General features: G+C 36.6%; 3 protein-coding genes across 5 annotated transcripts in view; 2 read left to right on the top strand and 1 right to left on the bottom strand.

Annotated features, from left to right (window-relative positions):
- The window catches only part of LOC107569674 (angiotensin-converting enzyme 2-like), an 11,654-nt gene extending 3,666 nt beyond the window's left edge, over window positions 1–7,988 (top strand). Inside the window, exons 8-17 of the mRNA XM_016255839.1 lie at window positions 1,777–2,003; window positions 2,121–2,265; window positions 2,371–2,469; window positions 6,077–6,199; window positions 6,299–6,477; window positions 6,638–6,714; window positions 6,803–6,903; window positions 7,003–7,119; window positions 7,281–7,475; window positions 7,873–7,988. Of these exons, the coding sequence (XP_016111325.1) occupies window positions 1,777–2,003; window positions 2,121–2,265; window positions 2,371–2,469; window positions 6,077–6,199; window positions 6,299–6,477; window positions 6,638–6,714; window positions 6,803–6,903; window positions 7,003–7,119; window positions 7,281–7,475; window positions 7,873–7,972 (1,363 nt within the window). The 3' untranslated portion in view covers window positions 7,973–7,988. The remainder of the gene's footprint in view (window positions 1–1,776; window positions 2,004–2,120; window positions 2,266–2,370; window positions 2,470–6,076; window positions 6,200–6,298; window positions 6,478–6,637; window positions 6,715–6,802; window positions 6,904–7,002; window positions 7,120–7,280; window positions 7,476–7,872) is intronic.
- A 356-nt stretch (window positions 7,989–8,344) lies between these two features.
- Window positions 8,345–10,272, bottom strand: LOC107569759 (uncharacterized). Its single transcript, XM_016255949.1, has 5 exons — window positions 9,926–10,272; window positions 9,211–9,535; window positions 8,972–9,091; window positions 8,730–8,875; window positions 8,345–8,556 (listed from the first exon to the last, which is right to left on the bottom strand). Exons 1-5 carry the CDS (start codon window positions 10,040–10,042, stop codon window positions 8,353–8,355), a joined length of 912 nt encoding a protein of 303 aa, XP_016111435.1. The 5' UTR covers window positions 10,043–10,272; the 3' UTR covers window positions 8,345–8,352.
- Window positions 10,273–15,033: 4,761 nt separating this feature from the next.
- LOC107569467 (uncharacterized) lies at window positions 15,034–20,036 on the top strand. Of its 3 annotated transcripts, none has more exons than XM_016255603.1 (10): window positions 15,034–15,099; window positions 15,240–15,416; window positions 15,520–15,692; window positions 16,532–16,747; window positions 17,353–17,647; window positions 17,759–17,892; window positions 18,237–18,476; window positions 18,656–18,817; window positions 19,451–19,540; window positions 19,727–20,036. In XM_016255603.1, exons 2-10 carry the CDS (start codon window positions 15,242–15,244, stop codon window positions 19,892–19,894), a joined length of 1,653 nt encoding a protein of 550 aa, XP_016111089.1. In that variant the 5' UTR covers window positions 15,034–15,099; window positions 15,240–15,241; the 3' UTR covers window positions 19,895–20,036. The 3 variants fall into 3 exon arrangements, with proteins under 3 accessions (XP_016111089.1, XP_016111158.1, XP_016111216.1); XM_016255672.1 differs by having other exon boundaries at window positions 15,036–15,103; XM_016255730.1 differs by having other exon boundaries at window positions 15,037–15,103; window positions 15,207–15,416.
- Window positions 20,037–20,082: the final 46 nt, after the last annotated feature.

Here is a 20,082-nt window from a genome sequence, read left to right as displayed (position 1 = left end):
AAGAATATCTCTTTGGATTTGAGACTTTAGTCTTTGCAACTTTACAGATCTTCTTTATGCACCAAGAGCTTGTAACACTCCAAAGAGAAAGGAAAACTTGAAATCGCATCACATGACCCCTTTAACAAGAAGATAAGATACAATTTTAAACAACTGAATTCTGTTTAATTATTTAAAATAATATTTCCTTTTGATGCTTTTCTGAAAAGAACTCATTGTTTCTAATGTGTTAGATTTATATTCTTCACTTTGCCTCACTAAGGCTGCAATTATTTGAACAAAAATACAGATAAAAGGCTGTAATATTGTGAAATATTATTAATATTGAAAATAGCTGTTTTCTATTTTAATATGTTAAAATGTAATTTATTCCTGTGATGGCAAAGCTGAATTTTCAGTAGCCATTATTCCAGTCTTCAGTATCATATGATCCTTCATAAATCATTCATTTTGCATCTTGTTTTTAAGCCCATAAATAATAATGAACTCCTAATAAATTTATATTGTAATGTAGGCTACTCATTCTAATATATTTGTAAAAATCATATTTACATTGCTGGTAGGTTATCATTGCACAAATTAACACACTCTCTACGTTTAAAAAAAATAAAAATAAAAATTAGAAGAGTTCTAAACTAATGCACCGTCTTCTGTATCTAACGCACACACACGCTCAGTCACTCACACAGGTCACGTTGTGGCCGCACTCAGACATTCAGGAACAAACTTTTTAGCGCTGCCCTGCAATTTTATCAACTAAATAGCTTAATCGCTCAAGAGCTACATTATCTTTCTCAACAAGGAGCTGGTAACATCATTGTTTCTAAAGGAATTAAAGCCACAGCTTCACTGTTAATAGAGAAACGCGGCAAAACTGTGGTAATTCATGCATGCACAGCCTCTCTCTCTGTCATAAATGAACAGTTGATGAATCACACTTTTCTGAGAATAGACTTGAAGTGGAGATAGCTAAACTGCAAGCTAACCGCTGTTTTCAGAAAGCAAGCGTGTTTATCCAGTGGAGAGAGAGCGCGTGAGCACAGGGTTGCCAGGTTGACAAAGATAAGTAGCACATGTGGGGGCGTGTTAGAACGAGCCGTTTTAGGTAGGCGTGGTTGACTTAACTTTTATAAAGAATATCTCTTTGGATTTGAGACTTTAGTCTTTGCAACTTTACAGATCTTCTTTATGCACCAAGAGCTTGTAACACTCCAAAGAGAAAGGAAAACTTGAAATCGCATCACATGACCCCTTTAACAAGAAGATAAGATACAATTTTAAACAACTGAATTCTGTTTAATTATTTAAAATAATATTTCCTTTTGATGCTTTTCTGAAAAGAACTCATTGTTTCTAATGTGTTAGATTTATATTCTTCACTTTGCCTCACTAAGGCTGCAATTATTTGAACAAAAATACAGATAAAAGGCTGTAATATTGTGAAATATTATTAATATTGAAAATAGCTGTTTTCTATTTTAATATGTTAAAATGTAATTTATTCCTGTGATGGCAAAGCTGAATTTTCAGTAGCCATTATTCCAGTCTTCAGTATCATATGATCCTTCATAAATCATTCTAATATGCTGATTTTCTTTTTATTATTGATGGTGAAAACATTTGTGCTGTTTAATATTTTTGTGGAAAATGTAATGTGTTTTTCAGGATTCTGAAACAAAGCAGTTAGAATAGCAATTTTTTTTTATTTTAGCTGCTGTTCTCATTCTGAGCAAGAATTAGCCAATTTATTTAGAGCAACGCTGTTATTTTTTACAGAATCAAAATGTGCACTAAAGTGAACATGGATGATTTCTTAACTGTTCACCATGAGATGGGTCATAACCAGTACCAAATGGCTTACCGTCACCACTCATATCTGCTGAGAGATGGTGCTAATGAAGGCTTCCATGAGGCTGTGGGAGAGATCATGTCCCTGTCTGCTGCCACTCCTTCTCACCTGCAGTCACTGGGGCTTCTACCTCCTGACTTCAAACAGGACTATGGTAAAGTGCAATTGGAATACCTGCCTGACTTCATCTGAATAACCAGAAACTGAATTCAGCATACAAACATTCTCTACCAAAACCCAAAAACATTAATATTATTATTCGTATTTACAGAGACCGATATTAACTTCCTTCTGAAGCAGGCCCTCACCATCGTGGCTACTCTGCCTTTCACCTACATGCTGGAGGAATGGAGGTGGCAAGTCTTCAAAGAGACCATCCCCAAAGATGAGTGGATGCTCCGCTGGTGGCAGATGAAGTGAGTGACAGAAGACAGATTAAAAATCATCAGAATCCAAACATTATGAACTCCTATTCAGTTGAACTTTGACTCTATGGCTCATCACAGCATTTGTTACCACAGGAGAGAACTAGTTGGAGTGGCTGAGGCTGTGCCCAGAGATGAGTCTTACTGTGACCCACCTGCCCTTTTCCATGTGTCTGGGGATTTTTCTTTTATCAGGTAATGTCACCTGTAGAATTGATAAAGCATTGGGTTTAACACGGTCATCATTACTTCAGAATTTGCTATTCTTAAAACCTCAATATTGATTTTTTTTAACTAAATAATTTGAATCTTGCATTCAGCAACGTTCCCACATTGTAGGATCTTCAAAATGTGAAGCAATACAAAGTAAATTGCTAAATAATGGCAATAATCATCTTTATATTGAGCTGTTCTCACGGTCTGCATGGATGAGCAAACATTTTCACAACCAATGAGGTCCAATTCATAAACAAATATGAGCTGGTTCTTTTTACTGATTTAAAACATATTAGGGTAGCCAGACTCCCGATACTAATGACTCTTTTGACTTGGTTCTTTCTAGTGAATCAAAACATACAGCACGTGCAATGTAGCCTGCTTCCCGAAACAAATGACCCGAGCTGGTTCTTTGAGTCAAAACATATGTGTTGACCAGGGTTGCCCAATTTCAGAAATAAACGACTCTTTTGAGCCGGTTCTTTATAGTGAATTAGAAAATGGGCAGAGCGAACGGTGTAGCCCAATTGGCGAAACAAATTACTCTTATGAGCTGGTTCTTTCAATGACCAGGGTTTTTTTCAAGTCACCCACCCCCCACACCACCACCATATGTTATTCATATTGAAAAACAATGCACATTATAACTGTCAACTTTTGAAATTAGCTTGGAGTGAGAATTCCCACGGCAAGTGGGGTGGGGGTATTTGCTTATGGGTATTTTGTTACAGGTTTTTTTTTTTATTCACTTTATTTTCTAGGGCTGTGTATCACCAGCAAAGTCACGATACGATACGTATCACGATACAGAGGCCACTATACGGGACTGCACTTCACCTCAGAAGAATTTAGTATAACAGCTGTTTATTAAACTGCATACTATAGTGCCGTTTCTAACTACTGACAGAGCAGGCAGTTGACCTCTGTATTATGAAGGGCTTCCATAACTGTACCATCTATGTACTGTGGCATATGTTTCATGTTTACATTGGGCACTCCCCACCAGGTACAATATTCTGATATTTTGCATCTTGTTTTTAAGCCCATAAATAATAATGAACTCCTAATAAATTTATATTGTAATGTAGGCTACTCATTCTAATATATTTGTAAAAATCATATTTACATTGCTGGTAGGTTATCATTGCACAAATTAACACACTCTCTACGTTTAAAAAAAATAAAAATAAAAATTAGAAGAGTTCTAAACTAATGCACCGTCTTCTGTATCTAACGCACACACACGCTCAGTCACTCACACAGGTCACGTTGTGGCCGCACTCAGACATTCAGGAACAAACTTTTTAGCGCTGCCCTGCAATTTTATCAACTAAATAGCTTAATCGCTCAAGAGCTACATTATCTTTCTCAACAAGGAGCTGGTAACATCATTGTTTCTGAAGGAATTAAAGCCACAGCTTTACTGTTAATAGAGAAACGTGGCAAAACGGTGGTAATTCATACATAAACAGCCTCTCTCTCTCTCTCTCTCTCTCATATAAATGAACTCTTGATGAATTACACTTTTCTGAGAATAGAATATTGAAGTGGAGATCACTAAACTGCAAGCTAAAACTAAAACTGGTGTTTTCAGAAAGCAAGCTCGTTTATCCACAGTGGAGAGAGAGCGCGCTTGCACATGGTTGCCAGGTTGACAAAGATAAGTAACACATTTAGCAGATATTTCCGTATTGCGCAAGTGGGAAGCTCTGTTTCGGGCATTAAGTCTCTATATATCAGGCAACCTAGTTGTGTTCCTCTGTGGCCAGATTAAACCTAGTTATAGCCTATATATTATTCTCTATTCATAATTTTTTTAGAAACCTCACACTTTTCTGCTCCATTTTAAACTTTGTTCTTGTATTCAAATTAAGCGCGGTCCACTGCTGCACACGTGTCACAATATCGATACAGGGCTAGCTATATCAAATCTCTGTGTCGATACATCGTCGTATCGATGTATCAAGCACAGCACTATTATTTTCACAAGTAAGGGGTACATTTTCAAAATTCTTATTACAGAAATCCAAACTGATCAAACTTGTAACACAGCTTTTGAAACCAGATCTCATGTTTTCATCACAGTTAGAGGCCTACACATTTTCAGTCCACATACTCACTCTTTGAAAATATTGATTAATTTGGTTTGGTTTGTTTCACTGAAACACAACAGAAAATTCTGAATGAACAACAGTTCATTCAACAGCAAACAATGCGAGATACATTGCAAATCACCTTTCTTGCTGAAATAGTTGCAGTAACACAGATTTCAGTTGATGCATTAGAAAATAGAATGTAACTTAATTGATATAATTTTTTTTGTTTGTAATTGTACCTATTCAGTGTGTCATCAAAAGTTAGCCCATGTAGTTTGACACAGCCATGAGGTTTTGTGCTAGAACAGAGTTTGCTGCCAATACAGTAAATGTTGTCACTGTACCGTATGACAGTATCACAAGGTATACAGTAATGTATTTGATGCTATTTGTCTCCCTTCTACAGATGAATCTCTTAACACTCAGCTGTTATACGATCAATACTGTTACTGTTTCCTCTCTCTTGTACTCTATCCTGCTCTGTGTTCACAAACTGCAAATCTCTGTGTCTCTCTCACACATACACTTTGAACATAGTGGTTATCATCTAAGATAAATCGCTTGAAAATAATTAATTACATTTGGTAATACAATTTTTAAATACATGAATTATTTTTCCATCTTTGTTGCCACAGTTTTGTAAGTGCCTTTTTCAGTTCTAAAGAAAGGGGTGTCCCAATACTTTTGTCCATATAGTGTATGTACAAGTCATTGGTGTTTGGTGATGAGTTTTTGGCTCAAGGTCTGCATTTAAAGTCACACCAGAGGTGTTCAGCTGGGATTAAGACTTGGCTTTCTGCAGACCTGTCGAGTTCTTCCACACTGACCGAATCAATCATTTCTTTTTGAACCTTCTCTTATACACAGAGGCATTGTCATGTTAGAATAGAAAAGGGTCCTGTCCAAACTGTTGCTATACAATTAGAAGCACACAATTCCATAGAATATCATTATATGTTTAAACATTAAGATTTGTACTCATGGAAATTACTATAGTAGTCAAACCTATTAATTAGAAGGGGGTGTCCCAATACTTTTGTCCATATAGTGTATCTTTCTCCTGTCCATTGCTAAACTAATACACAAACACTAATACGCAATGGAGAGGTTGCCAGATTGTTTCGCTAATAGCTTATTATTGCAGTTTAACCTGAGGGAGTTCTTGAGGTTTTGAGGGTGCTTTGCACTGCGTGATAAAATGGATATGTGGCGTAGAGCATGAGAACAGTGTCAATTGCGAGAGTTTCACGCTGAATGCGTAAGTAAGACTTGGCAGCCCTGCTAAGATATACCTGAGTGTGAGTCAAATTGAGAGCTTGCTATTTTTAAATGAATTGGGAATTCTGTATCAAAAAATGTGTATAACCCGAATTTTAACAAATCTTTCTTTGTGTAATGCAATATTTATTTTAAAGGAATTTAAAACGGCAAGAAATAATGTCACATAGGCTAATAGCCATATGAATAGCCATGTCTTGTTTCTCTAATAGGTACTTTACCAGAACCATATATCAGTTCCAGTTTCAAGAGGCCTTATGTGAGGCAGCTGGCCACACCGGTCCCCTTTATAAATGCGACATTACAAACTCAACCAAAGCTGGTAACAAACTCGGGTATGCAGAATGATGTATGTTCTATTAATAACTCCTATATTCTTTAATTTTAGGATAAATATAACTGCTATAAACAAACAAAAATATTTTGGTCTGCAGGCATATGCTTGAGTTAGGCAGATCCTTGTCTTGGACTCATGCTCTGGAAGATGTTGCAGGAACCACGAGGATGGACTCTCAGCCACTGCTACATTACTTCAGCACTCTCATGGACTGGCTAAAGGAGGGGAACCAGAAGAACAACAGAGTGCCTGGCTGGGATGTCAATATTAACATAAGTTAGTATTTCATTTGAACATAAACATTACATTTCTTTAGATTCTTATAATAAATTCAGCTATTATATAATCTTCATTCATCAGTGCAAGTACTGATATGACCACATACTATATATTGAAAAAATTAAATAAATCATTAAGTGTATTTACTTATTCACAGCATCTTCTGTAAATAAAGATGATTCAAATGCATTCAAAGTCAGAATACGCCTAAACTCTGCCATGGGAGATGATGCAGTAAGCCTCTTTTAATTTTGAACAAACAATGATTTACAGATAGAAATGGAATTTGCCTTTGCTAATTGCTGTCATTTTTAATCTCCAGTACACTTGGAATGCAAATGAAATGTATCTCTTTAAGTCCACTATGGGCTTTGCCATGCGCCAGTACTACTTGGAAGAAAAGGGAATAGAAATGAATTTCATGCAAGTATTATCTCTTCTTATCCTTCACTAATTGCACATTTCAGAGTGTGATTGAATCATTGTCATTGTGACATTGCACAACATATTTGTTGCGCACAGGCCAGAGAATATCAACACATACAATGAAACGGCCAGAATTTATTTTTATTTCGTTGTGATGGATCCAACCAAACCAGACACAGTCATTCCCAAAGCAGATGTAGAGGCAGCTATCTGGTATTTCTCGAAAACCATACCATATACTATATTTTTAAATATATTTTATAACTATATAATATTTTTAAACTAATTATAGAGTGTATGAATATTGGGTGCCATGACATAATTAAGGAGAGCTTGAGCAGCTCCAGGGAATTTCCCTTTTTAACTCTTCACAGGTTGTCCAGAGAACGCATCAATGGTGCATTTTTACTCAATGATGAAACGCTGGAATTTGTTGGGCTGCAAGCAACATTAGCTCCACCCAAAGAGGAAAAAATCACAGTTTGGCTGGTGGTATTTGGAGTCGTAATGGGCGTAACTGTGTTTGGGGGGATCTACCTCATTACCACAGGGATATTAAACAGGAAGAAGTAAGTACTGCAGGTGAAACACTTCAACAATGAGTCAATGATTGAAAGCAACTTAGAGCCAGTTCAGTGTCAGTGAAGATTGTCATTCTTGTCCATATTAAAACACTGACATGTTTGGTAGAACTGCATCATCATAACAGCTATATGCATTGTGGACAATGATTAAAAATTACACAAAGATGACATGATCCAACAATGGTACAATGCAATAAGCACTTTATTTTTAGCATCAAAGTTAGAAATGTTACACATTATAATACCGGTAATTAATTTCTATAGAAATAGTAAAATATGGGGTTTAAAAAACTAAATAATTCCTATGAATTAAATCCATACAAGATCTTTATTTAGAATATCTAATTGCTTACATTTGTGCAAAACTTTTTTTTCTTTTCAGGAAAACAAAGAAGGCTGACGAGACTGTGAACCCATATGAGAATTCAGATGGAGAAGAGAACAAAGCCTTTGAGGAAGACATTGAACAAACCGGACTATAAAGAAATAGGTGCTTTCAAAAATGTGAGAGCGATGGGGGAAGGGGGGTGGGGAAAGCATCTACACCATTGCCTGCTTTTGGAAACGTTTTGTTTTTTCCAATAGAATAAAAATATTTTTTTTTCCCTTGGAAATGTTTTATTTAAATGCTTGATATTAAAAGTGTAGAAAGCTACATGAACACATTATAATGTGATAGAGTAAATTTATATTTTAACCAATGGGAAAGCTCAAATTTTTAGTAGCTTATACGGGCAAATGTAAATAGAGGTTAATATTATAAATATATTCATAAAGTACTCTATGTATTTTAAAAATACTATGAACATTCTGAATAAAATCCTTAAATAAGATGTTTCAATATCCAGCGGGTTCTGTGGTCTCACTCTAAGACAAAGCAACTGCTGGATGTATTATTGCCTCTTTTCATTTTCACAACAACATCATTTACAGTGTGAATGAACCATCCTCTGTGGAGCGCTGACTCAAAATACCGGAGACCATCACACTTTTGAGCCATGTAGAAAATAAGGGATGATTTTTCTGGGTCATCTGCAGAAATGTGTATATTTGTTCTGTCATACGCCTGAAATAAACATAAAAAAAGTTGGTTTGCTGTTGAAGTTGAACAGGAAGACTGATTACACAGGAAGTGTAATACTATATTGGAGCACAATAAACATATTTTTGTAACTTGCAGAGCAATGCCCCACTATGCAACCCTTGCAAAAATCAAGAAACAGATTATTGAAAGCTTACTTTGATTGTTAATATCTTGTCTTCTCCTTGGCCGGTGCAGCAGAGGAAGTTGTCTGTGCCTGTGAAGTTCAGCACAACAGGAACACCTGAGTCTCTGTCACTGGTGACCATGCCAAGGAAGGTGCCATGAAAGATGGTGATTTTTGCTGGGGGGAAAAAAAGTGAAATTTGTGGAAAATCTCATTTTAAAATACTGTCACAAGGTAATAATAAAAATATGATTTTCATTATTTGATGCAAACCTGACATGGTTTTTTCCAAACATATCTCGTTCTGTTTTGATGCAACATAATTGCATCCTTTGAGTGTCTTCAGGAACAAATTGTTTTGCTCTTTAATTACTTTCCAAATTTGTGCAGAAACTGAAAAAAGGTAGCAGAATATTACAACCAGAACTTCCATTTTCTTATGAAAGAAATGGACATTTCAACATTAGACACTTCAAAATGAATAAAAACGGAGAAGAATAAATCATTCTTACTGTAGGCAATGTCAGCTGTCTCGGCCACGATCTTGCCTTCATTAAGCTGCCAATCACCGTTGCAGAAAGGGTTGTCAGCATCAAAGTCTTGATCAACCATCAGATTCAAGCTCATGTTTGCCAGGGAACGAAGCACATCGTCATCCACGAAACAGTTGTCCTCCATGTCCTTCTCTTTCTGCTCTGGCTGTGGATGCTCTGGTTCCTGAAGCGCACCCAACTCAGTGTCTTCCATGGACAGGCTGAATCTCATGCATTTCAACATCTTTTTATTGCATTGGGTGGCCTCCGATTGAGCTTTTTCAGTGCTCGGATGACGTACAGTCTACGAGAGGAGATGAATTGCTTTAGTTGAGTCAAAAGGTGATCTCTTGAATGTGTTTGTTTCAAATGCCAACCTCAACGCGGTCACACGTGTCACTGAGTTTCCTGACTAACGTTAGGCGGAAAGGTCGTAGTAAACATGACAATTTAATTTCTCTTTCCCGTAACATTTATACAGGTTAAATGAACAGAGAAGTGAAAGAGCATATTAAGTAAAAGTGAACTAGGAAATCAGAAAATGCCTACGTTTTTGCACTACTTATCATCTGGAGTTTATCTCCCTTACTGAAAATGTATATAGACATTGATCAATTGCTATTTATTGTAAAATGCTTTTGCGAAATATGTATTTATATTTACACCAGCTACAAAATATCAAATTGCTACATACCTCTGCTTCCATGTTGATCTCAGCGCTGATAAAAAGGATGTGAGAAACCTGCGTTTGAAACGCTGCTTTTTCAATGTCAAAGCCCTCATGCGGGAGGAAGAGGAAGTAACTAGACATATACACCAAAGCGTGGGGTTTGGCTGGAAAAATTGATGGTGTGTTGGTGGGGAAAACACAAACGTAATTCGAAGAGGTTGGACAAAACTGGCTCTTAGCATCATTACCAAAACATACTCAGCAGTAATTTCAAACGTTCACTTATTAAGCCTAGATGCCTATAAAAGGCATGAGGTAATAACACATAATTATTTTGTTAAAAAGTGTGAACTTGAAAAAAAGTTGTTCTTTTCTTCCCCTCTATGCCGACCTGAGACAAAGTGGTTAATGGAGGTAGAAAAGGTCACAGTTTGGCTGTTGGTAATGAGACTAGTGGTAAACGTGGGGATCTTCCTACTGCTGGGGCGTTCAACATGAAGAAGTAATTAGCCTATTGAAGGGGAAACACATCAGAAATGAATCATTGTTTTGCCCTAAAAATGAAGAGTGTTGGCTTATAACCAGTTTAGTGACAAAGATGATGCAATTCTTGCCAATAGCACATTTTATATTGGAATTGCATCATAGGGCACTTTAGGGCACTGACAGTTATGACCTACAAAATAATTTTATTCATATTCTTAATCAAAATCTTTCATAAAAACAACTAAATTAAGCTATTTCCTTCATATAATTAGTAACATTATTTAAAGTAATTTTTTGTGAATGTAATTACGCAGGATTCTTAAGATTAAATGTGATTAATAAAATGTGTAATCATAAATATGTTTACACACTAAATCGAATAAGAATTAGTATAAAGTTATTTTGATTAACATATGTTCAATGACATTCTTTTAGGAAGTGTAAAAAACAGATTTATATTATTTTAAAATAGTGGAGATCAAAATGAGAGAACAACCAATAATTTCCTAAGTTTCAAGGTCACTGCTTAGTCCATGGGCGTCGCTAGGCCATTTTTAGGGGGTCTATAGCTAAAATGACTACCCAGCCCACCTAAAATTTTGCGATTAGCTCCATAAACTACACGAATTCGTGATCGCCTCATTCCCCTTCAAATTTCATCTGAAAACGGCGGCAGACTTCGATCTGCTCCTCCCCGTCTTTCAGCGCTTCTTTTTCAATCCGCAGACTGCGGCGGCGCAGAGCGAGAGGACAAGGTGTGTTTATCGATAGATTGTTATAATATCTGCATCTGTGCAGTTCTTTGTCATATATACAGTTTACAAAATATCATGGGGGAGCAATCGGTTCCCCATCTACTGTAGCCTAAGTTTTCACTGACTTTGCAAAACGGTGAGCCAATCTAAAGTGACTGAAACCCTCCAACAGCAGGTTGTCCAGATGAAGGTCAATAGCTGCCATAGCAAGAAAAATGGATTGTTCCAAATCTGCGATTTCTAGAATATTGCATCTTTACAATGTCACTATCTCATTCAAGCCCCTCAAAAAGGCTGGTTGTCCATGAAAGACAAATGCACGAGAAAACAGAATAATGCGGAGAATCTCAATGGGGAATCGGTTCAACACTGCAGCTGGAATTGCTCGCCAGTTCAGTACTGAACAGGGTAAGGATCTGTCTCGGCATACAGTGTCTTGACATTTAAGAGAATGTGGACTGAAAGTACACTCTGCAGTGAGCAAATCTCTCATCAGCAGAAAGAATCAAAAGGCTAGATTAGAGGAGCATGTTGTGTGGACAGAGGAAAACTGTTCCAAAATTCACTTCAGTGATGAAAGCAAGTTTAATTTATTTTGGTCCAATGTTTATCAAACTGGGGAAAGACTGAACCCAAAGTGTGTAAAGAAGTCAGTGAAAGGTGGAGGAGGAATTGTCATGGTTTGGGGGTGTTTTCTGCAGCAGGAGTTGGGCCTCTTAAGGGGCTTTCTCTCCAGAGGAACCTAGAACCATTAATGGAAGTACCCTTTTTTTGGGTGTGTTTGCACTGCAGGAACTAGGAATGGTTTTAGTTCTAGGAAGTCCATTTGGGGGAACTAAAATTGGGGGCATTTTGAAAAAAAAAAATCAGTTTTTCACACCGTTCTAGGAACTAGCTGGCAGGGTTGTTCCTAGAGAACCAATTTCTCCCTCGTTTTCCTGGTTGCATTTGCACCGGCAGCAGCGACGTCTTTGTGGCAAATGCCGTTATTGCTGTTTTCCATGTTTGAGAATATATATATATAATCTGAAACAATTGCTGAAGCACTGAACTTGATTCATAACTTTTTTGTTGTGATTTTATAGCAGAAACATAATACATAAACACACGTTAATATAGTAAATGATACATTTATTCAGAAAAAGCAAGTAGTTAGTAGCTTTTATCTTATACTAACAAATGTAAATAATAGCTGATATAAATACAGGAATGACACACATTGTGTTTAAAAAAAGATTATAATTAATCTTTTCAACAAAATTATAATATTTCAGCACAAAAAGTAACTATAAGCAGTTAGCAATAAAAATAAATATGAATTACATGTGTTGGTTTACAAACATCAGTTTAAAAGTAGCTGAATATAAAAAAGATGACAAAAAAACAAAACAACGTCAGCTCATAGTATGATACATATCTACTCACTACTGCGATGGCAGTACAACACACCATTCTTTGGAAGAGGCTGCTTCCTCTAAGACAACCTTAACAATTAAACTCATCCAAAACATGTGGCAACTTTAACCAACGCTTAAACAGTCTCCAGCACATTCTCTTAACAAACTAATCTGACCAATTTGCTTCTTTCCAAAATGCCAGTCCAAAGAATTGATTGACATTTTTAATGAAGCAGTAGGCTTCAGTAGGGATGGTCATGTCAGCTTGAATCAGTAAGATCAGTTCATTATGTTAGGATTGGGTTTGAATAATCATTATTTTGAATTGCAAGTTAATTTGAGAACAATTCCCAGTTATAAAATGTCATATACAAGTGTGATATACAAAACTGATACTTAAAATAGTTTGTAATAGTTTGTAATAAGTTATCACTACTATACAAACTCTTCACAATTCTGTGATGTCCATATCAAGACCTTGAATTCTAACATGACCCATTCTCACTCAGAATTATGAATGAGAAGGCACTGTCTTGTTTACAGTCAAACTGATCTTCTTTATGCATGTCCAATACTCTATTATCTACCCTTTCTGTGTAGATAAACCATCCTCTGTAAAGAGCTGACTCAAAACGCCGGAGATTGTCTCGCCCACAAGACATGTAAAATACAAGAGACCATTTTTCTCGGTCATCAGGACAGATGCTTTTCAGGTCCTTTTTATTACAGTTCTGCAAACGAACAAAACAAGTCTAGTTTCAGCTTAAAGGAACAGTTCATGCTAGTAGCTGGTAAGCACCCTCAATTGAAGCTTTAATAATAACATTTAATGTAACCAATCACAGACATATCTGTTGATTTCATGAACGCAATGACCAAAGAGGTGTTAAAAGGTAAAATTCCACTTACTGTTTTTGTACCGTGCTGAGTATTGTACACTCGTGAATCCTCTCATTATAACAAAGTCTAAATACAATGTAAATAAGAGATTCATTGTGTAGTGTACAGAGGTAATTATAAAGCTTTCTTCAGTGAAAAAGTCATCTCATCTGAATCAGAAGAGAAATATGCACAGGTCAATCACAATTTACATACAAAAACATGGACATCAATTTCACATCTTCACGTCCCTAAACATGATGCTGAGCAAGACTACACTTTCTCTAACATGGAGCTCAGCCTCAGGCCAAAACGTAACAAAATAAAATAAAAACGGCATATCCGGTTTTACTGGATATTAATGAATGGTGGGAGAAAGAAGGTAGGTTTAAAAATTTGATGAGAAAGAGGTAGAAAGTGGTTGGCAGATAAATATTTAATGAGAATGGAGAAATAAGATGAAACAATAAAAATAAAAGAACAAAAATGAAATAAAGCAACAGACTGGGCTAACAACCCCCAAAACACAGTGACGAATAAGTTGGACATGTCCATGTCTCCCTCTAGTGGACATTTGTCCAACTGCTGATGTACATCTGTCCACATAAGACTAAACTCATAATTTTCTTTTTCAATGCTGAATGCTAGTTTTTAGCATGAAACATAACAAATATCAGTTAGAAGGACTAAGGAAAGAGTAACTATACATATGTCTCTGACAGGAATAAAGGAATCGAGAATATTTCTGGAAAAAACACAATAAGAGAACATTTGAAGAATTTGTATTTAGCTTTTTTTCCCATACAAGAACATTTCAAAGTGGCAGCTCACTGGAGAGGAATACTATTTTTGAAAGAAATATTTCATTTTACATTGATAGTTTTGCTAACATGGTTCAAACATTACATATGATATTTTGATACTGTGGTTCCCTGCCAAAAAGTCACCAGACAGTTTTACGCCATTCCACCACCACACACACCAACCAATGCATACATGATTGCCAAAATTATACCAGAGGAACTACATGGTGCTTTGACTCAAACCACAATGTAAAATATTAATAAACATCCTCAAAACCTTCAGAAAAACCTTCAGAGCCACATTTTTGAGGCTGACACTCATACATACAAACATACTCACTCAAGCAGTTTGGCACATCAAAATAGAGGTTCCTCTCTGAATCGATCATGTAGCTGCTACAACAGACCACATCTATACAAAACAAACAACTATGTCCATATCTGGCATTGATCTGGATCATTTATTTAATGTTTGTTAGTAATTAATAATAACAATTCTGATATAGCAAACAACAAACTTGTAGCATCAAATATCCTTCAGAGTTACTACTAATAACAATCCAGAATATCCAATCCAACAATATTTTATAAAATGTTAAATGGTCATTTTATATTTTGGAGATTTGGAGATACCAAAATGTTCAGTATTTACACATCTTTCTTGTTTAGATAACAGTGATGAGTGTGAGCTAAAATTAAGCCCCTCTGCTCTAGGACAGAGCTATTCTGAGACCGACACTCAGTCAGACAGCCAATCATGAGCCAAAGTATCTATAGAGTGTAACACGTGCCACACTATTCCCAATCCAAAAACTGTTTGTCCAACAGGTCACTTCGTCAACCAACTGCTCTTCATCTTGAGGAAACAGACCTCATAAGCAAGTACAAGATTGTTCTATTTTCCTAACTAGTAAGACCATTCAACTAGAGGAGACATGCAAACATTAATTCTCCTTTGCTGTTTTCTCTTGCTTGCTTTCATTAGCTCTTCCCTCCATCTCTCTCTCTTTCTCTTTAGGGATGTTGGATGTTTTAATAATTGGAGGAGGTCCTCATGCTTTAACCCTCGCTACTCTGCTCTCAAAGCCTGAAAAACCTCTCTGCCAATCTAGTGCTGACATCCTTCAGGGAATTCAGCTGAGCAAAACTAAAGCTAAAAGTGTAGACTACAAAAACAAAAAGAGACAACCCATCAGTGAGTCAAGCAGTGTGTAAAAAGGACAACAGATTGGTTATGGTTTATTTTTCTATGCATATATCCTATAATCACAGACCGATTTAGATCTTCTTTCCAACAGGGCCAGTGCTTGACACAAAGAATGAAGCCAAATATCTGCCATGTCCTCCGCTGCATTTCAAAGTGGTGGATTCTTATGGAAAATGGACATCACTGTGGGAAAGTCAGTTTACCGCCCTGAACATCCCTCACCTTCGATCACACACGCTGGTGCACACCGATCCATTTAACAAGGTAACTTAGCACTGGAGAGCATGTGTTGACATCTGCATCTCCGTTTTGATAACGTGTGCTTTTGAAATACTCTACTCTTCGAAAAAGTTCAAGCAGGATTTCCAAACTGAGGGTTCGTAAATTTATGAGAAGCTAAATAACTGGATAAGAATGGAAAAATAAACTAAATAATTTTAATTGAAAAACAACTCAAATAAAACATTTACTATAATGCTGAAATTTAGTTTGTCTAACTAAACATAATTTGACAATTATGACAATTAACTAACATCAGAGAACCGTGAACAGCATGTGTTATTCAACTATTGAAATGTTAACTTAAAGGTGACATATCAAGTCAAGTCAAGTCTGCTTTATTGTCAATTCTTCCACATGTACAGCACATACACACAGAGAATTGAAATTGCGTTACTCTCAGACCCTTGGTGCATACAGATAACATAAATACAGATAGGTACAGATTAAATACATATCTTTTCAGTTTTTTGAGCTGAAACTCCACAGACATATTCTGGGGACACCAGAGACTTATATCACATATTGTAAAAAGGGGCATAATATGTCACCTTTAAAATCTAAAAGGAAAAAGGAAAACTTCAAAAGAAAACTTCAAGTAAACATATTTAGGTCAAAGGGCTTCGACTGACAAAAAAAGTTTGGAAATCCCTGATTTAAAGCATAAAAATTGTTATAGTACTTTGTTATAAGAAAATACAACAGATGAACAGATGGTCAGACGCGAACAATGTATAAACAATAATGCAAACCAAGAAATAAACATTACAAATATGTTGTCTATCAAAAGGACTAATAGTTTGTGCATCTGTGTACAATCTCAGAAGGCCTTGCAGGACTTTGTGCTGGAGCAAAATCGGGAGGATGAGCTGAACTGTTTACCTGAGAAAATGTATATTCAGGATGAGAATGCATTTTTTAACGACAATCGCCTGGGAAAGAAGGACAAAAAGCTTCTTAGCACAACAAAGGGCCTACAGAAAAACCTGTATTTCAGTCTTCCAGGAACACAACTCAGTATTGACTTCTTCCAGGAACAGGTCTGAACATCATGCAACAGAATGCCTTACTAACAATAATTCATAAACCGACTGGACTGCTTGGTTTTAAAGCAACTGAATGTAAGTTTGTTTTTCTTCAAGTATAGCCTAATCATTCAAAGTCATTCTGATGGTACACTGACTTCTAATAAGGATGATGTTGGCTTCTTTCTCACACTCCCTCACAAATGGCTGTTCTTCAAGTATATGTAAGATTGGTGAGCGGGTATGAAATTCCCCGAAAAGGGTGGATTGCTTTACGGCAGCAACAAATGTAAGTGCAGCTGTCCACAGTAATTACGGCAGTGTTATATTTACGACAGTGAATTCCACTCTTTTAACTGTAGGGGGGCTCTAAAGTCGCAAACCTACACAAAACTACATACAGTTGCTTTAACAGCACTACTGGTATTAAGAAAAACTGTGCTGCATGATGCTCTGAGCATTATGAGAAATTGAGTTTCAGCTATAACATGATCAAATATCTAATTTGGAATGCTAAGTGCAATGTGTTTTAATACTAAACTAACTTTAAAAGTCAAATTATAAATGCTCTATGAAATAACAATAGATTATGGATTACATTGCAAAGGACTTCCACCTAGGTACGCAAATTTGACCTGGACAGTGTCTTAATCCGAGCCACAGTGGACAGAATCATCCCAGTCTTAATTGAGGATGAGAGCAAGGTTAAGTTTTTCAAGGTGACACTACACACTGGGGAAAATATAGAGGCAAAAACAGTTATCATGGCGACTGGACCTTCCAGGGCGCAGATGGCAAACATCCCATGTTGGGTGCGGGCAATACAGGAGAGTTACCCAGAGGAAAGTCTACAACACACAGTGCAGCTCATGCATTACTTCTGTACAGATGAAAAGATGGGTGAATCCTCCTCAGGTGAGTTTCTAAATGTTATCAATTCCTGATCAGCCAGATATGAAGCAAAAAATAACTAAATACATACTATATTTGAATAATGTAAGATGATGAATACGCACTTTTCCTCAGGTTGTCCTCATGTGTGTCAGATGGGTCAGAGAGTGATGGTGGTAGGTGGAGGTCTGACCAGCGCCCATATTATCTCAATTGCGCTAAAGCAGGGTGCATGTCATGTGACCTGGGTCTTACGAAAACACTTACAGGTAAATTGAGTGTAAACATAGCTACATAAAGGAAAATGTAAAATCGACTGATCATAACTGCCAAATAATCCCTAACAATAGTTTAGGGGTCGCGTATCACCCTGAAGGGGTTTATTTTGAGATTAACAACCTGCTACCTGCCAAATAAATGAATGGACATGGAATGTTTATTAAAAGGTGCTCTAGGTGATGTTGGCCATTGTAGAAATTATGTCAGATATATGAACCACCAAATTAATCCCACCACCCCTCTTTCTTCAATCTCGAAGAAGCAAAAAATCAGCACCATTGCTTAATTAATTTATTAATTTAAAATAACAAACTTTACTCTCTCTCTCTCTCAGTTGAAGCAGTTTGACGTTGGGGATATAGAGAGTCTGATTGGACGCTATTCCCACGTTGAGCATGGGATCAAGATGGATGGCCTGGCCTACTTAAGGCAGTTCTATAATGAAAGAAGTCTTCACAAGAGGCTAGCGATGATTAAACAAGCCAGGAAAGGAGGAGCAGTGACCCCTGAGGCCTACGCACAACTTCAGCCTTTCATTCAGAGTGGCCAGCTCCTGATCAGAGCTCATTGCCAGGTGTGTCAAAATCGTTTGGCTATATTGTGAGGCAGCTATGCTCAAGTGGGATGCTACATGTCATGAGTCATTAACAGCTGAGCACAAAGTTCAAAGAGTCTAGCAGTGCAAACCAAGTTACTAGATTTCTTAATTAAATGTAATTAATATTTTATTATTTAAAATGTCTTTACCCCAAGGTGGCTGAAGCTAAATGGTGTTATCAGTCACAGCGTTGGAGGGTTTCCTTGTGCAGTGGAGAACAATGGGGTGGAGAAAAGATTTGGCTGGCAACAGGCTGCAAACTGGATGCTACCCAGGACCCTTTACTCTCTGACATCATGACAAAATTCCCCATTCAAGTGAGCAAGTGGACATTTCAAGTTTGTACTTAACCAATAACTTTAAAACTGGGGTTCAACATAAGAATCATAATACAAACATAAATACATTATTACACTATATACTTACATGGTAATAGACCAGAATTTTAACCCTTGTTGTTAAGTATCATATTTGATACATCAGGATTTTGTGGCTCATAAATCCTTAGTATCATAATCAAAGCTTTGTAGTTTTCATTTAATGAAATGCATTACAATAAATAAAAATAAATTTTCTTTAAAAGCCTGATGTATCATATTTGATAGTCACATTTTTAAATTTTCTAAAAAATCATGTATGGGTAATCAAGTAAAGTTGATTCAGTCCAGTAAGTGCTCATCTTGAAATATTACTACAATATAAAGAATTCAAAATGGTGTACCACAACCTAAAGACCTTTGACTTGCTAAAAAGTATGAACTATCAATTAGATGACAGAAGACATGTAGTAGATTGTGTACAACACGTTTTTCAATCAATTTTGATCATGTTGATAATTTAGAAGTTTAAGAAATGTGTATCAAATACAGCAGGTTTTTAAAATGCTGAAAAGTTATTTTAATTATTCATGTGCACAACTGTACAAAAGTTAAGCATTTCCTGCTTGACAGGTTCTGGAGGGCTGGCCATGCATAACAGAATCACTGCAGTGGACAGCAGGATGCCCCCTCTACATGATGGGACAATATGCAGCACTTCAGGTGCTGTTATGTTCTTGTTATGTATTATTATGTGTGGTATGAGGTGAAAACATTTGAGTGAGTCATCGTACTATGAGTCATCACTGAGTCATTTCTAGATAACACCTGCACGCTAACTATGATTTAGGCTGCAGATAACATTACCACAAGTACAGAATAGGTCATAAATATATGAAATATCCACAGGTTGGGCCTCATGCAGTGAACCTTGCAGGAGGTCAAGCTGCGAGTATACGCATTTTCAAAGACATCATAGCTCAGCACAGTGGATTGGATGAGAGTACATCAGAAAGGATGGAGAAGACCCGCACTGAAGAATACATATCACATATGCACGGCCTCATGTGGTTGTAACATCTACATACAAACACCTGCAAAGACAGAGAGAACCTTATCAGCAGTCTCAGGTGTCAAGTAACAAGGAAGGGGGGAAATGCTAACAGCTGTGAAATTATATTTTATGATGCTGCACTGTATATGAAGCTGACTAATAAATAATGACCTAACCTTTTGGGGGGGGGGGGGGGGGTGTAAATGCATAT

Source organism: Sinocyclocheilus grahami, unplaced genomic scaffold, assembly GCF_001515645.1.
Source record: "Sinocyclocheilus grahami isolate Dianchi unplaced genomic scaffold, SAMN03320097.WGS_v1.1 scaffold3.1, whole genome shotgun sequence".
Taxonomy (NCBI): domain Eukaryota; kingdom Metazoa; phylum Chordata; class Actinopteri; order Cypriniformes; family Cyprinidae; genus Sinocyclocheilus; species Sinocyclocheilus grahami.
Note: the sequence above shows the minus strand (reverse complement) of the source record. Positions and strands in the feature narration are given on the sequence as shown.